This window comes from Amblyraja radiata, chromosome 2 (assembly GCF_010909765.2).
Source record: "Amblyraja radiata isolate CabotCenter1 chromosome 2, sAmbRad1.1.pri, whole genome shotgun sequence".
NCBI lineage: Eukaryota > Metazoa > Chordata > Chondrichthyes > Rajiformes > Rajidae > Amblyraja > Amblyraja radiata.
Window position 1 is genome coordinate 9,557,444 of NC_045957.1, and position 25,437 is coordinate 9,582,880.

At 46.9% G+C, this 25,437-nt stretch overlaps 1 protein-coding gene across 2 annotated transcripts in view; it reads left to right on the plus strand.

The window, feature by feature from the left end:
• Window positions 1–25,437, plus strand: part of LOC116986433 (integrin beta-1-like) — a 136,216-nt gene that overhangs the window by 39,056 nt on the left and 71,723 nt on the right. For both annotated transcript variants that reach the window (XM_033041972.1, XM_033041979.1), the window contains exons 5-8: window positions 9,076–9,246; window positions 10,566–10,759; window positions 17,984–18,139; window positions 20,978–21,073. In XM_033041972.1, the coding sequence (XP_032897863.1) occupies window positions 9,076–9,246; window positions 10,566–10,759; window positions 17,984–18,139; window positions 20,978–21,073 (617 nt within the window). The remainder of the gene's footprint in view (window positions 1–9,075; window positions 9,247–10,565; window positions 10,760–17,983; window positions 18,140–20,977; window positions 21,074–25,437) is intronic.

The following is a 25,437-nucleotide window of genomic DNA, read 5'->3' on the forward strand; positions in this document are numbered from 1 at the left end:
TCATTCCAAGAGCTCTCCCGAGTTTGCCCTGATTCGAACTTGGAGATTTACGGTAATGGCCACTCGTCGGTACTCGGGGCTCTCGTGGACATTTTTCAACATGTTGAAAAATCTTCACGAGTCTTCCCGTGCTTACCTGCCGTTAGCGAGTCTTCCCGAGTACCTGCCGTTAGCGTTACGAGCCGCTAAGAGACGCACCCGCTACGTTCATTCTCTGTGCTTACCACGAGTTTGATTATTTTTTAAACTCGGGAGTGTTCTTGGAATGAACTCGTACCGTGGGACAGGGCTATTACTCCAGCATTAAACCAGCATCTGCAGTTCCTTCCTATGCACTTGTATTATATCTGTGGTCACCTCACATTCTCATTCCCAACTCCAGAATAATGACAGTCAACAACAAATGCATTAATGTGTACCCTGGGCTGGCATTGATGGATTGCCCATTCAGAGCTGAAGAGCTAAGAAGATATTTCAGATGTATTGAATTGAATTGAATTGAACGATACACCATTGAAACAAACCCTTCAGCCCACTGAGTTCATGCTGACCATTAATCATCCATTCTCTCCAAAAATGTAAATGAGTCTGAAGAAGGGTCTCGACCTGAAACGTCACCCATTAGGTCTCTACAAACATGCTGCCTGTCCCGCTGAGTTACTCCAGCAGTTTGGGTCTAACTTCGGTTTAAACCAGTATATACAGTTCCATCTACACAATCACCCATGCACACCAGTTCTAGGTTATCCTACTTTCGTATCCACTTCCTAGAGTTGAGTTTCAATTTACAGAGGCCAATTGACCTACAAACCTGCATGTCTTTGGGATGTGGGAGGAAACTGGAGCACCTGGAGGAAACCCACATGCCCACAGGGAGAATGTGCAAATTCCACATGGACAGCACCCAAAGTCAGGATCGAACCCGGGTCTCTAGCGCTGTGAGGCAGCAAAATTTAGAAATTATAATTTCAAATATAATTTTGAAAATGAAAGAAAAAAAAGAATTTTAATTTCATTACAGATGGAATGCCCAGGGATGGGGAAAGCTGAGTTGGTTGACAATGATATTAATGTAGTATGATCTATATATAGCACTATCCTCAGAACCGATCTGATGGAATTTTGTTGTGCTTTTTTCTACCACTTTCTAAGAACTAATTAGGACACTGATTACAGAAACGTGATACCATTTTTGGAAATCACTTGTTACAAGTCACTTTTCAAGTTCTAAAGTTGGTCTTGAATTGGAAACCATGCCATAGAATCATGGAGTAATGCAGCATAGAAACATAGAAACATAGACAATAGGTGCAGGAGTAGGCCATTCGGCCCTTCAAGCCAGCGCCGCCATTCGACACGATCATGGCTGATCATCCAAAATCAGTACCCCGTTCCTGCTTTCCCACCATATCCCTTGATTCCGTTAGCCCTAAGAGCTCTATCTAACTCTCTCTTGAAAACATCCATTGAATTGGCCTCCACTGCCTTCTGTGGCAGAGAATTCCACAGAATCGCAGCTCTCTGGATAAAAACGTTTTTCCTCATCTCAGTCCTAAATGGCCTACCCCTTATTCTTAAACTGTGACCCCTGGTTCTGGACTCCCCCAACATGGGGAACATTTTTCCTGCATCTAGCCTGCCCAATCCCTTAAGAATGTTATATGTTTCTATAAGATTCCCTCTCATCCTTCTAAATTCCAATGAATACAAGCCCAATCGACCCATTCTTTCATCATATGTCAGTTCCGCCATCACAGATAGAGACTCCTTGTCCAACTCATCCATGCCGACCAAGATGTCCATCTAAGCTCATCTCATTTGCTTGCATTTGGCCCATATTCCTCTCCATCTGTCCTAACCTATGATGAGCATTTGTCGGCACTGGGCCTGTTTTCGCTGGAGTTTAGAAGAATGAGGGGGGACCTCATTGAAACATACCGAATAGTGAAAGGCTTGGATAGAGTGGATGTGGAGAGGATGTTTCCACTAGTGGGAGAGTCTAGAACTAGAGCTCATAGCCTCAGAATTAAAGGACATTCATTTAGGAAGGAGATGAGGAGAAATTTCTTTAGTCAGAGGGTGGTGATTCAGTGTAATTATTTGCTACAGAAAGCTGTGGAGGCCAAGTCAGTGGATATATTTAAGGCAGAGATAGATAGATTCCTGATTATTACGGGTGTCAGAGTTTATTTGGAGAAGGCAGGAGAATGGGGTTAGGAGGGAGAGATAGATCAGCCATGATTGAATAACGAATTAGACTTGATGGGCCGAATGGCCTAATTCTACCATCACTTATGATCTTATGATCTATCCATATACCTATTCAAATGTCTTTATAATATCATTTTGCGTCAGCTCATTCCGTATATCTTGTGTGAGGAAGTTGGCCTGCAGGTGCATTTTAGATCTTTCTCATGTCATGTAGAACCTGCGCTATTTAGTTTGTAATTCCACTGCCCTGGGAAAAGGACCGTGCATGCACCTTATTCATGTCTCTCAGATTTTATACACCTCCAGAAATTCACCCTCAGTCTCCTAAACCCAAAGGACTAACGCGCCCAACCTCGTCCTATGACGCAGACCCTCGAATCCTGGCAACATTGTTGTAAATCTTCTTCTCAGTCTGTGCAGCATAATGCTGTCTTTCCCTTAGCTGGGTAACACAATAATCCAAGTACAGCCTCACCAAGATCATAGTCATCGAGTAATAGAGCACAGAAACAGACCCTTCAGCCCAACTTGTCCATGGTGTTCAAGATGTCCATGTAAGCTACAAGAAGTTTGTCCATCCGGAACAACTTGCCCATCTATTCCCATCATGATGCCCATCGCACCTTCTGCTTCTTACCACAAAGCCAATGATGCACCCAATTGTCTAGCTCACCTGCGATCCAATGTGATCTAACCTTCCAGACTTGCCTGCCATGCAGGAACTTGCCAAATGACTTGCTTCAGTCCATATAGACAACATCCACTGCACTTCCTTCATTAATCCTCATGGCTCTCATCAAAATACGCTAACAGATTTGTGAGACATGATTTCCCGTTCATAAACGCATGCCGATTATCTCTAAGGTAGATGCAAAATGCTGGAGTAACTCAGCGGGACAAGCAGCATCTCTGGATAGAAGGAATGGGTGATGTTTCAGGCCATGACCCTTCTTAAGTCTGATGTCCATCAGTCTGAAGAAGGGTCCCGACCCGAAACGCCACCCATTCCTTCTCTCCAGAGATGCTGCCTGCCCGGCTGAGTTACTCCAGCATTTTGTGTCTACCTTCGATTTAAACCAGCATCTGCAGTTCCTTCCTACTGACTATCTCTATTTAGCCTTTGTCTATCCAAATGCCGGTAAACTCTGTCAGAATCCAATAATGTAGCAGACTCGGAAAGTTTAGGAAACCCTGTTTGAGGAGCAATAATCTGCCTGGAGTTCTCCAGCATCTCCTTGCTGCCCTTCTCAAGTCATGGTATGACTCCAGTACTTCAGAACTTCACCTGTGGCTAAAGATGATGGAGATATCTCAGCTGGATCCTCTACACTTTCTTCCATAACATCCTACAGGTTCCGAGGGTGCACACGGTCAGACAGTGTGGATTTATCCACCCTAATGTACTCACCCGTTGCAGTGGCCCCTACAGCCTGTCTGTCTTTTTTTTATTTTTTGTCTAGTTAAATGTAGTGTTGGTGTTTTTTTAATACTGGTTTTAAATGTGTATATGTGGGGGGCGGGGGCAGGGGGAAACTGTTTAAAATCTCTTCCCTGTCTGGGAGACCCGACCTTTTCCCTGTCGGGTCTCCGTTGTCGTTGGGGCCTAGCACCGTGGAGCGGCCTCCAGCTTGAACGACCCGGGGGCTCGGGAGACTGCGGAGCTGCGGAGCTGCGGACAACTCACCATCATGGGGCTGGCCGGCCTCGGAGCGTGGGGAGCGGTGGTGACTCGCTGCTGCGACTCGACTCCTGGGGCTCGGAGGCTCCAGCAACGCAGCCGCAGGTCCGGTGGACTGGGACATCGGGAGCTCGCGGGTCCGGGGGGAGAGAGAGACCGCTTCCCGGAGCTCCCGCAACGCGACTTCTCCAGCCCGTGTCGCGGGGTTGGAACGACCCGGAGCGGGGTCATACATCACCCCGCACGGCTTCATGGCCGTGGGACATTCCAGCGCCCGCTGGGGGTTCCAACTTCGAGACTTCTAGACCGGGAGCGGGGCCGTAAATCGCCCGGCACGGCCTAAAATGGCCGTGGGACTTATCATCGCCCGCCTGGGGCTTCGACATCGGGAGAGTCATGGAGAACCGGGGAGAGAAAAGACTTTGCCTTCCATCACAGTGGGTCCACTGTGATGGATGTTTGTGTGAATTAAATTGTGTGTATGTCTAGGAATTGTCTTTGTTTGTATGGCTGTGGAAACAGAATTTCGTTTGAGCCTCAATGTATTGTTTAAGATGGCCAATATCAACTCTTCGGTAATTCATTTATATATTTATATAAATGCAGGAATAGCAAGATGGATTCAGCAGTGGCTGAATGGGAGAAGCCAGAGGGTAATGGTGGATGGCTGTTTGTCGGGTTGGAGGCAGGTGACTAGTGGGGTGCCTCAGGGATCTGTGTTGGGTCCTTTGTTGTTTGTCATGTACATCAATGATCTGGATGAAGGGGTGGTAAATTGGATTAGTAAGTATGCAGATGATACCAAGATAGGGGGTGTTGTGGATAATGAAGAGGATTTCCAAAGTCTACAGAGTGATTTAGGCCATTTGGAAAAATGGGCTGAAAGATGGCAGATGGAGTTTAATGCTGATAAATGTGAGGTGTTACACCTTGGCAGGACAAATCAAAATAGGACGTACATGATAAATGGTAGGGAATTGAAGAATACAGTTGAACAGAGGGATCTGGGAATAACCGTGCATAGTTCCTTGAAGGTGGAATCTCATATAGATAAGGTGGTAAAGAAAGCTTTTGGTATGCTAGCCTTTATAAATCAGAGCATTGAGTATAGAAGCTGGGATGTAATGTTAAAATTGTACAAGGCATTGGTGAGACCAAATCTGGAGTATGGTGTACAATTTTGGTCGCCCAATTATAGGAAGGATGTCAACAAAATAGAGAGAGTACAGAGGAGATTTACTAGAATGTTGCCTGGGTTTCAACAACTAAGTTACAGAGATAGGTTGAATAAGTTAGGTCTTTATTCTCTGGAGCGCAGAAGGTTAAGGGGGGACTTGATAGAGGTCTTTAAAATGATGAGAGGGATAGACAGAGTTGATGTGAGCAAGCTTTTCCCTTTGAGAATAGGGAAGATTCAAACAAGAGGACATGACTTCAGAATTAAGGGACAGAAGTTTAGGGGTAACATGAGGGGGAACTTCTTTACTCAGAGAGTGGTAGCGGTGTGGAATGAGCTTCCAGTGGAAGTGGTGGCGGCAGGTTCGTTGGTATCATTTAAGAATAAATTGGATAGGCATATGGATGAGAAGGGAATGGAGGGTTATGGTATGAGTGCAGGCAGGTGGGACTAAGGGAAAAAAATTGTTCGGCGCGGACTTGTAGGGCCGAGATGGCCTGTTTCCGTGCTGTAATTGTTATATGGTTATTGTTATATGGTTATTTATGCTCCAAGGCCTCACAACTCAATTGCCTGAAACTTTCCCAATCTTCCCCTCAGTAAAAAAACGAAGTAATACTCATTAAAAACCTCATCCATCTCTGAAGGAGGGTCTCGACCCGAAATGTCATCCATTCCTTCTATCCAGAGATGCTGCCTGCCCCGCTGAGTTACTCCAGCATTTTGTGTCTATCTCCACACATAGACAACCATGCAGATCTTTAAAGGGACCTATTCTCTCCCTACCCTTTTAATGCTCTTTTAATGTGGGGGGGTAGGTGTAACTTTATTTCTAGGTCCCTACCTGGTCGGTGTGGCAGCCTTTTCTCCGGGCTGCCCGTCGACCCGTCCTCGTGGCCTACCTGCGGGCTTGGAGCGCCGTTTCCTGGCGGGGACCGCCCAGCACCTCGGCCTCGGCGGCGGCACAGCGTTGGAGCGCTGGAGCGGAGCGGAGTGGAGCGGACGACGCCTTGCCTGGGTCGCCGCGCTGGAGCTCTGGCGAGCTGGACCGCCGAGAGCAACATCTCCGGGCTGCGGGTCTGTGGAGCAGAGAGGCGGCGTGCGGAGAGGCGGCAGTGCGGAGAGGCGGCAGTGCGGAGAGGCGGCGCCGACTTTATCATCGGGAGCCTGGGAGCTCCAAACCGGTGCGGCCTTGTCGGCTTCGGCAGCCGCGGGCTCCAACCAGGAAGCGGCCGTTCCAGGTGGCCCAGCCGCCGAAAGGACTCTCCCGACGCCGGGGCAAGACCACCCGGTGAGAACGGCCAGGGACATCGGACCTCCGTAGAGGCAATTGCGGTGGCCTCAATAGGCCTGACTTTGGGATGAACATGGGGTGGGGACTGGACATTGTGCCTTCCTCCACAGTGGTATCCACTGTGGGGGGATGATTTTTTTGTCTAATTGTAGTCCTGTAGGTCTGTGTCAAAGATGGCTGCCGTGAAGAGGGAGTGGACGCTGGCGCGCTTTGGCTGCCGCTGCTCTCTCTTCACACTGTGTTTTTGATTTTCTGTTTTTGGATTGAATTCTGTTTTTAATTTGTGTCTCTGTGATGTCTTTTTTATTTGTTCTATTCCGATTATATGTTTTTATTCCGATTACTATGTAAGGTGTCCTTGAGATGTCTGAAAGGCGCCCATTAAATAAAATTTATTATTATTATTATTACCCGCCCTTTTACTTAATATACTCGCAGAATCTCTTGTGATTTTCCTTTACCTGGCCTGCCAGATTCATTTCATGTCTTCATTTTGCCATCCCGATTTCCCTCTTAAATGCCCTCCTGCACTTCTTGTACTCAACAAGGGATTTGTTTGACCCAAATGCCTAAATCTGATGTATGTCTCCTTGTTCCTAACCAGAGCCTGACTATTGCTCCTCAACCAGGGTTTCCTAAACTTTCCAGCCTTGCCCTTAACCCTAACAGTAACTCGCCGTCCCTGCATGGGTGGCACGGTGGCGCAGCGGTAGAGTTGCTGCCTTACAGCGCTTGCAGCACCAGAGTCCCGGGTTCGATCACGACTACAGGTGTTGTCTGTACGGAGCCTGTACGTTCTCCCTAGACCACGAAGGTTCTCTCCGAGATCTTCGGTTTCCTCCCACGCTCCAAAGACGTACAGGTTTGTAGGTTAATTGACTTGGTATAAGTCTAAATTGTGCCTAGTGTGTGTAGGATTGTGTTAGCGTGTAGGGATCACTGGTCTGTGTGGATTCAATGGGCCGAAGGGTCTGTTTCCGCGCTGTATCTCAAAATTAAACTCTTCCCATTGCACTTTAAAAGCTTCCCACTTGCTTGCACAGTCTCACCCAATCATCATTAGTTCTGATCACTCAACTGACCATTGACTATGTAAGGGCCTGTTTCTACACTGTACTATTTTTTGTTTTTTATATTCAATATCCAAACTGGTTGCTTGTGGTCATATTTTGGGGTTTAAAATGTTATCCCTCCCATGGTAAGTTTGGTGTGGTTAATGAAAACCCCTGCAGCATTGACTGCAATGGATGCAAATCTTGGAAGCTGAGCACAATGTCACTCACACATTATTGCACAAAGGCAGATTTCCACCCCTGGTTACTTTGCTGATGCTAATTTGAAGGAGGGTAGTGAACTTTTCTCTCCGTCATCCTCAGAGTCATAGAATGATACGGTGTGGAAACAGGCCCTTCGGCCCAACTTGTCCACACCGGCCAACATGTCCCAGCTACACTAGTCCCACCTGCCTGCGTTTGCTCCTATCCCTCCAAACCCGTCCTATCAATGTACCTGTCTAACTGTTTCTTAAACGTTGGGATTGTCCCAGCCTCAACTACCTCCTCTGGCAACTTGTATCATACACCCACCACCCTCTGTGTGAAAAATTACCCCTCAGATTCCTGTTCAATCTTTTTTCTCCTTCACCTTAAACCAATGTCCTCTGGCAAGAGACTCTGTGCAACAACCCGATCTATTCCTCTCATGATTTTATACACCTGATTTTAAGATCACCCCTCATCCTCCTGCACTATAGGTGAAACACCAAGTAGTTGGCATCGATTCCAAGTTATTAATAACAATTTCACTGGAATTTAGGAAGAGAGGTGATCTTATAGAAACATATACAGTAAATTTTTTAAGACACGCTTGATGTAGGAAACATGTTCCCGATGTTGGGGGAGTCCAGAACCAGGGGCCACAGTTTAGGTATCAGGGGAGGCCATTTAGAAATGAAATGAGGAAAAACTTTTTCACACTGAGAGTTGTGAGTCTGTGGAATTCTTTGCTTCAGAAGGCAGTGGAGGCCGATTCACTGGATGCATTCAAAAGAGAGTTAGATAGAGCTCTTAGGGCTAGCAGAATCAAGGAGTCTGGGGAGAAGGCAGGAACGGGGTACTGATTGTGGATGATCAGCCATGATCACATTGAATGGCGGTGCTGACTCGAAGGGTCAAATGGCCTACTCCTGCACCTATTGTCTATGTGTCTTTATATCTATGTAATTTATCAAAATATAAATAATGACCTGGATGTGTGTCGAATTTTATCTACCACCTCTTTAAATACCTCAAGTATCCACAACCCTCCTAATGGGCCTGTCCCACTTACGCAACTTTTTCGGCGACGTCTGGCACCCGCCATAAGTCGTCGCAGGTCGGCGAAAATGTTCAACATGTTGAAAATCCACCGGTGACCAGAAGGACGCTACGACTCTTTGGGCGACTGAGGAGACTACTCACGACCATACAGGCGACACCCTGGAGACATGTCGCGGGGTGAAGCCTGTATGGTTGTGAGTATCGTACCTTATTCTGGTCGCCGCTGGATTTTCAACATGTTGAACATTTTTGGTGTCCTGCAACGACCTATGACGGGTGCCGGCAGTCACCGGAAAAGTCGGGTAAGTGGGACAGGCCCATTAGGGAGGGAATTCCATATGTTCACCAGCCTTCGGAAGAAGAATTTTCAATGCTAGCCTTTCTTTACTCTTTTCAGGAGAACCACAAACCTTCTCATTGTATATTAAGAGAGCTGAAGATCATCCCATCGATTTGTATTTTCTTGTGGATCTCTCATTTTCTTCGGAGAATGATTTGGAAAACATGAAGATGTTGGGAATTGCATTGAAGAAGGAAATGAGGAAGATAACGTGTGATATCAGAATTGGTAAACAAAAAACATACATTCATTGTTTCTCCAGATTGAGCTACTTGAGGTTATACGTATGTACGCATTACAAAAAATCATGAGCTAAGGCAACATGTCTTCCCCCACCTAATTTATAGTGGAACAATTTGTTTCGCAAGATAACTGCAGATGCTGTAATTTTTAACAAAAACCCTTCCTCTAGACAGAAAGAGTGGAAGAAAGATAACCATTGTAAAGAAGGGGGTGGGGGGGAAGAGATAGCATGCAATAGGTGGAGGAAGGAACTGTAGGTGGGAATGGGAGGGGATGACAGGGGGGGGGGGGGGAGAGAAAGGGGCCTGATGAAAGAAATGTGTGGGACATGGTTATATGGTGTGGGTGGGGAAGTAGCTGGGTGAGAGGGGGTGGGGTGTAGTGGGATAGATGGGTGTGTGAGGGAGGATCCGGGTGGATGGAGGGAAAGAGAGGGAGGCGGGTTGGCAGAATTTAGAGAAATCAAAGTTCATGCCAGTGGATTACCAGGTTATAAGGTCATAAGGGATAGGATTAGAATTAGGCCATTAGGCCCATCAAGTCTACTCCGCCATTCAATGAGGCTGATCTATCTCTCCCTCCTAACCCCATTCTCCTCCCTTCTCCCCATAACCTCTGACACCCGTACTAATCAAGAATCTATCTACCTCTGCCTTAAAAATATCCACTGACTTGACCTCCACAGCCTTCTGTGGCAAAGAATTCCACAGATTCACCACCCTCTGACTAAAGAAATTTCTTCTCGTCTCCTTCCTAAAAGAATGTCCTTTGATTCTGAGGCTACGATTTCCAGTCGTAGACTCTCCCACTAGTGGAAACATCCTCTCCCCATCCACTCCATCCAAGCCTTTCACTATTCTGTATGTTTCAATGAGGTCCCGATAACCTCAGACAACCGTACTAATCAAGAATCTATCTATCGCTGCCTTATGATCTCCGCCTTATAGATTACCGAGGCGGAATAAGGGGCGCTGCTCCTCTGGTTGCGTCTGTCCTCACCCTGGCTGCTGAAGAGGCGGGTCAGTGTGGGAATGGGGAAGGGAATTAAAATGGCCAGCGACTGGGAGGTCCAAGTGGCCACGTCGGGCCAAGTGCAGGGGCTCAGAAAAGTGGTCGCCTAATCTGCACCGATGTGGAGCATCAAGTACAAATACTATTCTTCTCAATTCATTTTAAAACCACAGTGTTTGATGGCCCAAGTGACTTTTCCTATTGCGTACCCATCGCAAATCATTCTTCTCATGTCTTCTTTGTCATGACTAATTCTGATAACATTTGCCAATTGTCAATGCGCTCCCTTTCAGGGTTCGGTACCACAGAGGAAACTCCTTGCCCGGCTGGTAATAAGTGCACAGGTCAATCTCGCTTCAGAAATGTGCTGCCTTTAACCAATGATATGGCAGAATTCAACAGAAGTGTACGCAAGCAGGCCATTAGTGCAGGCCTGAATTCTTCTTCACGGGCTGTTGATGGTGTAATGCAGGCTGCTGTCTGTGGGGTGAGTGAAAACACTTCAATGTCTAAATAAGGAGGACCCGGCATGGGGGGACCGCCGTGAGGGAGGGGGAAGGGGGAGAGAACAAAGGTGGAGCTGTCATTGGATACTTTGTAACTTCGTCTGCACCCTTTATGTGGTGACTCTTTGCATACCTTGGGTATACAAAACAAAGAATATCGATGTGACCTGTCACGTGTGACAACAAAGTATTTATTCATATCAGGGCAATTATTTGTAACTTTCTGCCTGCATGTAGATGACTCTTGTGTCTTACAAATTGTGTTTGGAGCATCTTGGGAAACACAAGTGGCTTTAAATCATTGACTGAGAACCTGACTTGCTGCTCCTGAGTTGCACTACCTCATAGAGTAAAGCAGTGGGCTGTGGAGATTCCCTTAATGATCTCCTGGTGGCTCAGCACTTCAACTCCCCATCCCATTCCGAATCCGACCTTTCTGTCCTGGGCCTCTTCCATGGCCAGAGTGAGTCCCACCGCAAATTGGAGGAACTGCACCTCATATTTCGCTTGGGTAGTTTACACCCGAGCGGTATGAACATTGACTTCCAATTTCAGGTAGTCCTTGCTTTCTCCCTCCTTCCCCTCCTCTTCCCAGCTCTCCCACAGCCCACTGTCTCCCCCTCTTCCTTTCTTTTTCCCGCCCCCATCCCTCCCGACATCAGTCTAAAGAAGGGCCTCGACCTGAAACGTCACCTATTCCTTCGCTCCATAGATGCTGCCTCACCCGCTGAGTTTCTCCAGCTTTTTTGTCTACCTTCACTAGAGTTAACATTCAGCTGAATTAAACGTGCAATGGAAGACAGATTGATATGAGGGAAAGGCAAATTAAGGAGATGTTCAATTCATAATCTGCATTACTCGCATGACAGGCTTTCCACATGAGGAGAGACTTAGTAGGCTCGAGCTCTATTCTTGAGAACTTGGGGGAATATGAAAGGACTTCATTGAGATGTACAAAGTTCTTTGGAGGCTTTATAAGGCAGATACGGTGAGGATGTCTTCCCTGACTGAAGAGTCCAGAACGTGGATGCACAGTCTCAAAATAAGTGCTGTATCACCGGGAGTGAAAGGAGAAGAAGATCTCTTCAAAGATAGAATATCTGGCAGCATCTCTGGAGAGAAGGAATAGGTGATGTTTCGGGACGAGCCCTTCTTCAGACTGAAAGTCACGGGAAAGGGAAAGATTTCTTCACTCAGAGGGTGGTGACGCTTTGGAATTCTCTAGTCCAGAGGGTTTAGTTTAGTTTAGAGATACAGCACGGAAACAGGCCCTTCGGCCCACCGGGTCCGTGCCGACCTGTGATCTCCACACATTAACACTATCCTACACACTCCAGGGACATTTTTTACATTTACCAAACCAATTAACGTCTTTGGAGTGAGGGAGGAAACCGAAGATCTCTGAGAAAACTCACGCAGGTCACGGGAGAACATACAAACTCTGCACAGACAGCACCCGTAGTTGGGATCGAACCCAGGTCTCTGGCGCTGCATTCGCTGTAAGGCAGCAACTCTACCGCTGTGCCACGGTGGCCACCCTTGTGGAGACTCAGTCATTGATTGAATTAAAAGCAAGGATTCATAGATTCAAGGAGATTCAAGGAATGAAGAAGAATGTGGCGTTGAAAGTCAGGAAACGATGTTGAGCTAGAAAATCAGCTGTGATCTTGTTTGGATGGTGGATCTGGGGCCAAAGGGGCTAAATAGTTTCTGCCTGCTCAAGTTTCCAGTTCTGTTCTGCTCTCATATACAGAGATAGACACAACATGCTGGAGCAAATCAGCGGGACTGGTAGCATCTCTGGAGAGAAAGAATGGGTGACGTTTCAGGTCAAGACACTTCTTCAGACCTTCCTACTCACACACAGAGAGTTTCCCAATGTGCAATAAACAAGCTGTGAGAAAAGTGGACATGGATTCAACATAGCTGCAACAATTGAATGTGGATGAAAGGGGCAATTCAAATGAATTCAATGCTGATGGAAGGCCATTGATTTATTTCTCTTTCTGCCGTGGCTCCTGGTCCACCATTGAGCATTTCCAGTATTTTCTGTCCCATGGAGTAATTCAGTTATCACTCTCTCACACAGAGAGGCTGGATTTGAGCTGTCGGCCCTTGATTTGCAGAGAGATCCAGTTCACTCCCTTATAGTTCTATCATCTCCACCCCTCCCTTCCTCTGGGACCCCTTCCTTGTAACCTGGCTCTTTGTCGAGCCTTTGAAAAACTTTCTTGACTGGGTGCCATTCTTTGTGAGATTGTGACCCGGAGAGGATTTGTAGACATTTTTATGGATGAAATTAATTATTTCCATATTCTGTCAGGGGGCTTTCAATTTCAAGCATTTGTTCTGCTAGAAAAATGTCCCATCTGTGCTCAATATTAATCCCGACAAATTGGCACCGCACCTCAGCCTCGGGACTTCCACGTGGGAGTTATTCCCTTTCGTTTTGTCAGCTGGGACGCTAAGTGAGTCTTGCAACTTGTGCAGGCGGAGAAACATCTTAAAAAGCCATCTCTCCAGCCCATTCCCACCTCCCATGTCTTCAGAACTTAAATGTAGAACTCAGGGCGTCATGGTGGCGCAGCGGTAGAGTTGCTGCCTTACAGTGCATGCAGCACCGGAGACCCTGGTTCGATCCTGACTACGGGTGCTGTCTGTATGGAGTTTGTACGTTCTCCCCGTGACTTGCGTGGGTTTTCTCCAAGATCTTCAGTTTCCTCCCACACTCCAAAGACGTACAAGTTTGTAGGTTAATTGGTTTGGTATAAATATAAAATTGTCCCAAGTGTGTGTGGGATAGTGTTAATGTGCTGGGATCGCTGGTCGGTGCAGACACGGTGGGCCGAAGGGCCTGTTTCCGTGCAGTATCTCTAAACTAAACTAAACTCAATCAATGGGCTGATTAGTGAGTTTGCAGATGTTTCCGCGCTGTATATCTAAACTAAACTAAACTAAACAATGTTGTATCATTTGGAATTAGTAATGGATATCATAAAATTCTTAGTTTATGTGAACTTCCATTCAGATTACTGTTGATGTTTAATTTCCCATTATTTTATGTAAATATAGATCTCCCTGTGACCCGCGTGGGTTTTCTCCCAGATCTTCAGTTTCCTCCCACACTCCAAAGATGTACAGTTTTGTAGGTTAATTGGCTTGGTATACAGTAAATGTAAAATTGTCCCTAGTGTGTGTGGGATAGTGTTAATGTGCAGGGATTGCTGGTCAGTGCGGACTCGGTGGGCCAAAGGGCCTGTTTCCGCGCTGCATCTCCAAACTAAACTAAAAGTCACGCACCAAATGTAAATTGGCACTTTTTTTCACGGAAACTGCAGAGAATCTGCTGTGACAGTTGAATTGCACACTGCCATTTCTACACATGGCTGTCCTGTCATTTGCTTGTGTCTGGAATAAAATCCCATGGCACTTGAGATAGTGCTGGTGACGAGTGATGGCAGCTGTCTGCAAGCTATCCCCGAAGCTTCTTGAGCTGAGGTGCCGGGCTCTGAGGTCAGTGAAATCATTACTTGACTAATGAATCATTGCCAGCATCTCTCACTCCCAGAATGCGGGGAGTAACCCATTGCTCTGCTTCAAGTGCAACCTTCTGGAAACACTGCCGTCATCCTGGCAGCAGTTTTTGCACAGCATACTTGCTTTTTAATTGCATTTCCTCCCAAAGTTTTCCCACACCTTCTCCTTAGCTTCAGCTGGAGTTCTGAAACAGTAAAAGGTGGGGCCAAAGCATGGCCTTCTGATCCCACATCTGCCTTGCTGTTTGTGGGAACTGGGCGTCCTAGTTGGAACAATTTGCAGTGAGTTTGGTCGACTGCCTTGGCTCTGAAAGGTGCTAATTATATTTCCTATCTATGGTGCATAGGATTGATCCCAGATTAAAGTGACGATAGACATAAAATGCTGGAGTAACTCAGCGGGACAGGCAGCATCTGCAGAGAGAAGGAATAGGTGAAGTTTAAGGTCGAGACCCTTCTTCAGACTAAGAGTTACTCCGACATTTTGTGTTTTTCTTTGGTGTAAACCAGCATCTGCAATTCCTTCCTCTACATTTCGTCCATGATTAAAGTGCGCGGATTTCTTAATTTGTTGATCTACATTGTTCCAGGTTGAGCAACACCTCAAATTTACGTTTTCACACTTATTTACAAACCCCTCCTTCATCCTGCCAACTGTGCTCTCTCTCCCCATCCCCGCACTCATTCCATACCCCTAACACTGCTCTCTCTCCCCATCCCCGCACTCGCAACAAGGGCAGAGCCCCCCTAGTCCTCACCTTTCACCCCACCAGCCGTCACATACAACAAGTAATCCTCCGTCAGTTTCGCCACCTCCAACGTGACCCCACCACTCGCCACATCTTGCCATCTCCCCCCATGTCTGCCTTCTGCAAAGACCGCTCCCTCCGCAACTCCCTTGTCAATTCTTCCCTTCCCTCCCGTACCACCCCCTCCCCGGGCACTTTCCGTTGCAACCGCAAGAGATGCAACACCTGTCCCTTTACCTCCACCCTCGACTCCATTCAAGGACCCAAGCAATCGTTCCAGGAGCGACAGAGGTTCACCTGCATCTCCTCCAACCTCATCTATTGCATCCGCTGCTCTAGATGTCAGCTGATCTACATCGGTGAGACTAAGCGGAGGCTGGGCGATCGTTTCGCCAAACACCTCCGCTCGGTCCGCAATAACCAACCTGACCTCCCGGTGGCTCAGCACTTCAACTCCCCCTCCCATTCCCCATCCGACCTTGTCTGTCCTGGGTCTCCTCCATGGCCAGAGCGAGCAACACCGGAAATTGGAGGAACAGCACCTCATATTCCGCTTGGGGAGTCTGCATCCTGCGGGCATGAACATTGAATTCTCCCAATTTTGTTAGCCCTTCCTGTCTCCTCCCATCCCTCAGCCCTCGGGCTCCTCCTCCTCCTCCTCCTTTTCCCTTTCTTCTCCCCGCCACCCCCCATCAGTCTGAAGAAGGGTTTCGGCCCGAAACGTTGCCTATTTCCTTCGCTCCATAGATGCTGCTGCACCCGCTGAGTTTCTCCAGCATTTTTGACTACCTTCTTAAAAATTCTGTGTGATCTCTTCCAGTCCAATAACAATCTGAGACCATAGTTAGTCAGTTCATTGCCATCTTCTCAAGAGCAATTGGGTTTGGTCAATACATTGATGCTGCAGATGCTAGATTAGATTTGTTCTTGCAGAACTTCATAATCTAGATAATACCCAAGTATTTTTGCCTCTGTGGGATTTCAGAGCAGTACGGTAACTGGGTCTGTGCAGCTCTCCTTACGCACAAGTAAATAGAATGCGTGTGGAAAATGAATGGAAGTCAGAGTCCAGTTGATCAGTGGCGAAACAGGGAGAGAATAGGTCCCCTTAAAAATCAACAAGTCAATCGTCATCTAAAAAAGTGCTGGATTTTCTCAATGGGTCAGGCAGCACCTCTGGAGAAGATAGATAGGTGACGTTTTGGGCCGAAACCCGTTTTCGGACTGATTGTGGGGGGGGGGGGGGAGGGGAAAGGAAGCTGGGAGGGAGGAGAGGCAGGTCAAAGCACGACAGGTAACAGGTGAACAGGCAGGTATTAGGTAACAGGTGAGGGGAGGGTTGATATGCAGGTGGTTTGAACAAAGGCCAGAGATTAAAACAGAAGGCGTGAGAGAAGAGGATTGAAGAGTTGCGATTTGTGATGCCGGGGGAAGGAATGTGGGTGGAGGGGGAGAAATAGGTGTGGGTACTGTGGGGCATGGTAGGGAAGGCGCGGGGGGGGGGGGGGGGGGGGGGGGGGGGGGGGGGGGGTGTTATGAGGGAGAAAGGGGATGGAGTGCGGGATACTGTGTTGTAAGGGATACCTGAAAAAAAAGGTATCTATGTGCAGAGGCTCAGTTGATGGGCAAGAGATAAAATAACTATTTCTGGACTAGGTTTTTTTAAAAGAGGATTAATGAGGGCAGTGTGGTGCTGGACAGTAGCCTGGTCTGTCATTCACACAGTCGGGCTGTGAATCCATCTCTATACAGGTGAAGGAAGGAACTGCAGATGCTGGTTTACACTGGAATAACTCAGCAGGACAGTCCGCATCTCGGGAGAGGTATTAGGTAACAGGTGAGGGGAGGGTTGATATGCAGGGGAGGAATGGGTGATGTTTCAGGTCGTGAACCTCCTTCTGACCCGAAACGTCACCCATTCCGATGGAATGGGTGACGTTTCGGGTCAGAAGGAGGTTCACGACCTGAAACATCACCCATTCCTCCCCTTCAGAGATGCTGCCTGTCCCGCTGAGTTACTCCAGCGTTTTGTGTCTACCTTTAGTTATTCTTTGCCTATCATTGGAAAGAATTCCCAGTTGGCAGGAAGAACACTTTTTTCCAAATGTCTAACATGCTCCAGTAAAACCCATAGTTAAAATCTTTCAGTGCAGGGAAGCAATGGCAAGTTCAAGATCAGTCATGAACGGTGGGGTAGGCATGAGGTGGCAAATGACTTGTCACTTATTCTGACATATTGTATTCTCTAAGTATTACCAGGCTGTGCTCAGAGTGGGGGTGGTGAATGGAGCATGGGCCTTCACCTCTTCAATTAATCTTTGGCACATTAAAAATGCATGTTTAGTTTAGTTAAGTTAAGTTTAGTTTAGAGACACAACACGGAAACATGCCCTTTGGCCCACTGTGCCCGTGCCAACCAGCGATCCCCGTACATTAACACTATCCTACACACACTAGAGGCAATTTACATTTATGCCAAGCCAATTGTCCTACAAACCTGTACTGTGGACACACTGATATGTTCTGTATTGATGCCTACTATATTCTGTTGTGCTGAAGCAAAGCAAGAATTTTGTTGTCCTATCTGGGACACATGACAATAAACTATCTTGAATCTTGAGTCTTTAGAGTGTGGGAGGAAAGCGAAGATCTTGGAGAAAACCCACGCAGGTCACAGGGAGAACATACAAACTCCGTACAGACAAGACCTATAGCAGGGTCGAACCCGGGTCTCCGGCGCTGTCGGGCGGTAGCTCTACTGCTGCGCCATCTTACCGCCCTATGTCATGCACGGGCACATTTATGCCTTGTACAAATCCGTGTAATATTCCCATCCAACGTCAGTTTGGATAACCCACTGAGAATAACCATTCACTGCAATAATCACGCATCTTTAGTCTAATTCTGCTTTGTGTGACAGGATATAATTGGTTGGCGGCATGCCACACGACTCCTGGTCTTCTACAGTAACACGGAACTTCACTTTGCGGGAAATAACACACGTGGTGGAAGATTGCCCAGTGATGGGAACTGCCAGCTTGACACACAGGGTGTCTACGCCTCCGGTCACCATCAGGTAGGCTGGCTTTTGATGTTGACGGATACAGCATAAAAATCCCCCGGCAGACAATACAACAACATCGTCAAGGAAAATCCTTGCATGTTTCATATTGAGTTGCACAGCACTAGAACAATTTCCACTGCCTTCTTCAACCTTAGTTTGAACTTAATATTGATTAACATGATTCAAGTGCTCTCACTTAAGTAAGATATTTGTCTAATGGGATATTTGGTGATAGTAACCGTATTAGTCTAATGGGATATTAGATAGTAGCACAGCACAGGCGACCACTTAATACAATGGTGGGTATTATGTTTACTTGTGATGTGGGAAATGAGGGCAGGCCTGGGTCAATTGACCATCTGAGAAGCTGTGGTGGGGGGTTTGGGTGAACCACCAGACTTTGTAACATTTGCAAAGTATTTTAGGTTGGAGATGCTAGATAAGACTCTGAAATAATAATTAAAAATGACAAATATCCGATGATCTATTCCAATGAATTTTCTTTTAACTGGCGGCATGGTGGCACAGCGGTAGAGTTGCTGCCTAAAAGCACCAGAGACCCGGGTTCATTCCTGATCATGGGTGCTGTCTGTTCGGAGATAGTACGTTCATTCTCCCTGTGACCGTGTGGGTTTTCTCCAGGAGCCCCGGTTTCCTCCCACACACACCAAAGAGGCGCAGGTTTGTAGGTTAATTAGCTTTGGTTAAAATTGAAAATTGTCCCTCGTGTGTGTAGGGATAATGCTTGTGTGTGAGGATCGCTGGTCAGCGTGGACTCGGTGCGACCCTGTTTCCCCGCTGTATCTCTAAACTAAACTTAAACATTAAAACTAAAGAAAAACTAAAACTTAAATCTAGGTTGGGGGCGATAAACTGGTGGGGAACCTGAGGAGGTGGATTCTTGTACATTTGCAGTACTTTTATTTGAGAGCACTTGGATGCTCTGATATCATGAGCCTTGTGAACCTGAGGCTGAATTGCTGCTCTAACATGTGCTGTGCATTCAGGGGTGGAAATCCCTGGGGGGGGGGGATCAGGGGGGACACATCCCCCCCCCTGTTTTGAGAGGTGGGGACAATCCCCCCCCCCCCATTTTTTGTTATCCGGATTTTAAAACCCAGTGAAATCTCTGCTTTCCGCAAGACAGTGGGGGTGGGGCTGATGATCGAGGGCGCCGATTGGACGAGAGAGACGTCGGTCAGCAGGCAATGAGGGCGGGACATGATAATTCAGCGCGATGATTGGAGGAGGGAGGTGTCGGTCAGAGGCGGAAGTAGGGGGATGGGACTGAGGATAGAGCGCGGTGAATGGAGGAGGGAGACGTCCTGGTGGAGCAAAGATCATAGAGCGGAGCTTGAATTGCATGCCCCAGTCATAGGGTCACAAGCGAAAAACACTCTAGGCAGCCCTGGACACAGACCTGCGCCTCATCCGCAGCCAGGATCGATCCCGGGTCTCCAGCGCTGAATTCGCTGCCGAACTGCCAGTGGACCATCCCCGCCCCCACCCGAGTGCCCCACCCACACGCACGGGGGTGGCCAGAGACATCGGGAGTCAGACGGGAGCGGTGCCCCCAGGCCCACAGCTAGCGCAGAGAAGCAGCGCTAAATCCAGCTCAAGTCTGCCTGTCCCGCTAGGTTAACCTACAGCCCTGCCTGGATTTACGGGAACGGCGGCCCAGGCTTATGGCCAGCGTGGAGAAGCAGCGCTAGCTCCATGGCTCCGGACTGTGAGTCCAGGCAGGGCTGTAGGTTAATCCGGCGAGATGGAGTTAACGCTGCCTCTCCACGCTGGCCGTAAGCCTGGGACGTCGTTCCCATAATTACTGTCCACAGGGCCCACGGCTGAAGCCTCCGAAGCCTTGTGTGTGTGTGTGTGTGTCTGTGTCTGTGTCTGTGTGTGTGCGCGGCTGCCAAGAAATTGTGCCCCCCCATGTTTTGTTGGCGATTTCCGTGCCTGTGTGCATTCAAGGAACTTGATCTGAAAGATCAGCACAGCCGTTTCTCTGTGATTTCCATTTCCATACTTAGTTCAGTGATTGAGGCTACTATTTCCCCTCAGCTACCCAGAACCCACCTGCAATGAGACGACTTTTCTAAACCATATGCCATTGAGTTTATTCCATTTTCAATAAACTTTACAACTTTGAACCTTCCACCAGGATTTTCAAACCTCCTAGATTGGTCCTAAATTCGAGGACCTGGTTGAGTGCCTCAAATGCCCTGGCATTTAATTATCCCCTGTCCTCACCCCCTCACCTGCCTCCTCAACACCAATTTATTCGAGTAGAAATCAAAATGTCTCGGGCCTAATGTGACCACATAAGTTCCGAAGTGATAGGAGCAGAATTTAGGCCATTCGGCCCATCAAGTCTATTCCGCCATTCAATCATGGCTGATCTATCTTTCCCACTCAACCCCATTCTGCTGCCTTCTCCCTATAATCCCTGACACCCGTACTAGTCAAGAATCTATCCATATCTGCCTTAAAAATATCCACTGACATGGCCTCCACAGCCCTCTGTGGCAACAAATTCCTCAGATTCACCATCCTCTGATTGAATAAATTTCTCCTCATCTCCTTCCCAAAGGAACATCCTTTAATTCTGAGGCTGTGACCTCTGGTTCTAGACTCTCCCACTAGTGGAAACATCCTCTCCACATCCACTCTATCCAGGCCTTTCACTATTCTGTAAGTTTCAATGAGGACTCTCCTCATGCTTCTAAACTGCAGCGAGTACAGGCCCAGTGCCGACAAACATCTCATCTTGAACAAAACAGCTGGTATCGAGCATTTGGTATTTTCTTTGCATTTTGCTGTTGTATAATTTTGAAATGTTTCTCATCGCAGAGATATCCGTCCATTACTCAATTGGCACGGAAGCTTAACGACAATAAAATCCAGCTTCTCTTTGTGGTTAAGGAAGAGTTCAAAGATGCCTACAAGGTAAGAAAGCCTAAAGATTCAGCTCATTTTCTGAGGTTGCTTGGTGAAGAGGGTGACACATCCCTTGTCTGGGTATGTCTGGGTAGAAGTCCTGCTGCCTCCAGGACACACCTTTAGGCAGGAAGATCGAACCATAATTGACAGCATAAGGTCGGAAGGTCAGAAGGAATAGGAGTAGAATTTGGCCAAGTCTACTCCGCCATTCAATCATGGCTGATCTATCTCTTCCTCCCAACCCCATTCTCCTGCCTTCTCCCTGACACCCATACTAATAAAAAATCTATCTACCTCTGCCTTAAAATTTTCCACCGACTAGGCCTCCACGGCATTCCGAGGCAAAGACTTCCACAGATTCACCACCCTCTGACTAAAGACATTTCTCGTCATCTCCTTCCCAAACGAGCATCCTTTAATTCTGAGGCTATTACCTCTTGTCCTTGACCCTCCCACTGGTGGAAACATCTTCTCCACATCCACTCTATCCAAGAATTTAATTCTGTGAGAAATTACGGCATTTAATTGAAGTTTGTGTTAAATTCTATTGTGTATTGGGTGTTCTTTTTAAGTGTATCGCTGCTGGCAAATTCATTTCACTGTACCTTTGGGTGCATGTGACGAATAAAATTGACTTTGACTTTGGCAGCTTTTCAGTGGAAAATCTAAATCTGTTTAGTTTCAATGAAAAAAATTCAATTGTAGGCTGCGAATATCATAGGTAATATCAATCTTATCTCGTTCCTGGACATCAGCTCTTTTATCTATGTTTAGACCAAAGTGGTATTGCAGTAAATGCTGATTAATACCTCCATGCATGCTCTGATGCATATATATGCTGCATGTGTAGGAAGGAACTGCAGATGCTGGTTTCAACCAAAGAAGTTTCTAGACCCTATACGTCACCCATTCCTTCACTCCAGAGATGCTGCCTGTTCCGCTGAGTTGGAAAACATAGAAAATAGGTGCAGGAATAGGCCATTCAGCCCTTCGAGCCAGCCATGATCATGGCCTGATCATCCAGAATCAGTACCCCGTTTCTGCTTTCTCCCCATATCCCTAGATTCCGTTAGCCCTAAGAGCTAATTCTAACTCTCTCTTGAAAATATCCAGTGAATTGGCCTCCACTGCCTTCCGTGGCAGAGAATTCCACAGATTCACAACTCTCTGTGTGAAAAGGTTTTTCCTCATCTCAGTCCTAAATGGCCTCCCCCTTATTCTTAAACGGTGACCCCTGGTTCTGGACTCCCCCCAACATGGGGAACGTTTTTACTCCAGCTGATTGACTCTAGCATCTTCTGTCTATCTGCTGCATGTTCACTATGCAGCTGACATCATCTTTCCTATGATTCACTGTGCACACAAGCTACGGATGTGACTGTAGCATGCCGCTCCTACAAACCCAGACTTAAGGGTCTGTCCCATTTACGCAACTTTTTCGGCGACTGCCAGCACCCGTTATAGGTCGTTACAGGTTGCCGAAAATGTTCAACATGTTGAAAATCCAGCGGCGAACAGAACAAGGTACGACTCTTTAGGCGACTACTCACGACCATATTGGCTGCACCCCGCGACATGTCGCCAGGGTGTCGCCTGTATGGTCGTGAGTAGTCTCATCAGTCGCCCAAAGAGTCGTAGCGTCTTTCTGGTCGCCGCTGGATTTTCAACATGTTGACATTTTTCGCCGACCTGCAATGACCTGCAGTCGCCGAAAAAGTTGCGTAAGTGGGACAGGCCCATTTCTGAGCTCACCTCGTGTTGATAACCCATGGACAAAGTTCCCACCAGCCCTTTGAATGCCAATATAATATTAATTGCTCTCAAGACTCCATTAGGCTCATTCTTTTTTAAAAAGCAGGAAGGAAATTGGTCTGTTCACGTAACCTAATACTTACTTTGTTTTGGAATGAATCAACACCTTGCACAACAATCAGTCTGTTTTCATCGCTCTATATTGTATAGACTAAAATAAATCATGCATAGTACTAAAACTATGTTGTGGTGGGTGACTTTAGACCAGTAATTGAGCAGATTCAGAACATTGTTGTGGGCAGACTAAACAAGGTTTACTGAAACGAGTTACACCCTCTTGTAACAATCAAGCAATTATAATCCATGTCATTGCTGTCAAAGTCACAGATAAAGCTGATGTTGCAGTCTGATTAGAGCATTCAGCAGTGTTGACATTTACTTTTTGTAATTAAAAGTGCATCTGTACTTTGAACTTCATCCCTACAATCCAACTTTTATTGTAAGATATCTGTAAGATATTTCGTCAACTGGTAGAATAGTAAGATTAAACGAGAACTTACCAGTTTGAAGTTTGATCTGTATTTTATGAGGAGGAACGTTGAGGGAATACGTGAAGAACCCGCTTACGACGCATGCGTGTCATCCTTCAAAGCAGCGGTGTGAGGTCACAGAAACACTATAATGACCTAATATAGTAAGATTATCAAAGAGATACCAGTTTAAGATATGACTAATCGAGGGTGGGAGCGGAGGGCACGTATTCCCTCAACGTTCCTCCTCATAAAATACAGATCAAACTTCAAACTGGTAAGTTCTCGTTTAATCTTACTATTTTACTTCGGAGTCACGTGAGTGACTACGTGAAGACTTCAAAGCTCTGTGACCTCATGCCGTGGAACGAGTCCATGCTTCACAACTGCCTTGGTTGTGGGGAGAATGATGTTAACATCATTAAACATAATACGATATTGAAACCCAACTGTAAAATATTAATTCCAATTATTGCCCCTATTTATGCAGTGAATTATATGCAGAACTTAAAATTGTTTCTGCAATTCTGCCAGGTTCAATAACTGGTTTGTTATAAAGTCATTGGATAGTTTCCTCCGTTGACCATTCTACTGTCTTGAGGGTTTTGTCCATTGGTACGTCCAGCTTCATAGCTGCCAATGTAGCTGCAGCCCTGATGGAGTAAGATTTAATTTCTCCTTAGAGTCCACTCCAGCCTTTGTCAGGACTAGCTTAGCCATTTAGAGATGATCTGGACTGTCACTGTTTTGAGTGGCTATTAGTAGCTGATAAACGTGACATTTCTTCCCTCTGATGATCTAGCATACTTCATGTATGATAGTAAATGAGTTATAATACAGCAACGACCATCTGTCGTATAGGCTCTGTACTTTATTTTTAGGCCTGCTGACCCCTGTCTGTTCGGTTTGACCCTTTGATTGATGTGACAGGTTTAATTCCCTGATGAAATCATCATGTTGTCCAGCCTTAGTTTCTGTAGTGACTGGACTCTTTGCGCCGTGACCAAGGCCATCAGCATGACTGTTTACATAGTCAGTTTCTGTAATGACAGAGCTGTAGCTGGAGACCAGTTTCTTAACTTGGTCAGTACAAAACTCACATCCCATATATGAATGTACCTAGTTCTTGGGGATTAATTTTAACATGCCCTTAATGAGTTTGTTACCAGTGTGTGTGTCCCACAGAATGTCGCTCTGTACCTTCGACAGGTATGTAGACAGAGCACTCCTGGCGCAATTGTGGTACTATGACTAAGCCTCTCATCGTAATGGAGGCTTGCCAGGAATTCCAGAACAGATGGCTGTTTATAGATCTGTGGGTGATAATAGTTATGAACGTACTTCCTATTTCTAGAGAATACCAAGTACTGTCGAATGAGTGGACTGTCTGCGACCCGCTGAAAAGATTCCGCCTATGGTCCGTCAGTCCTAGGTGTACAAGAGGTGCTTTCAATTGTACAATAAATAGGTTAATATAGATAGTAACATGGGTAACTCTCCATGTTGCTAGAAAGAACCAGTAAGTTAGGTCTATGATGGATGGTGATGAATGGTTCTGCCTTCCTAAAACCCCTCCAACCGACCCCCAGTGCGCACGGGCACTGGTCGCTCGCGGCTATTCAGAGTCGGACTCCTCGAAGTCAACGACTGATTATGCCTACCTCTCCTGACCAGCCGGGGCCGGCGCGGGAGCGAAGTTGGGAGCAAAAAATCGGGAGGGAAAGTCGGGAGCAAAGGTCGGGGGAGGGGGGGTAAGTCTGGCACAGCTATTCCCATTACGGGAGTTCAGCCTGTTGCTGCTGTCTGTCCCCCCCCCCCCCTCCCTCCCCCCCGCCTCTGCCTCTGCGGTGCTCCAGCGGGTCCAGCGGGTCCAACGTGTACTCAGTGCTCTCGGGCACTGACCGCTCGCCGCTATTTTTAGACCTGCGGAACCCCTGTTAACGCACCAGTTCCGCACCTTCCAGCCCCTCGGAACCATGAATTATTACATCCACTAAATGACTTGTGGGCTGTTTCCGGGTTGTCGGGAAAACTGCTCCAGCGACCTTTGTCCTAGCGCTAAAGTCGGCTCCGTTCCTGTTTAAAAGC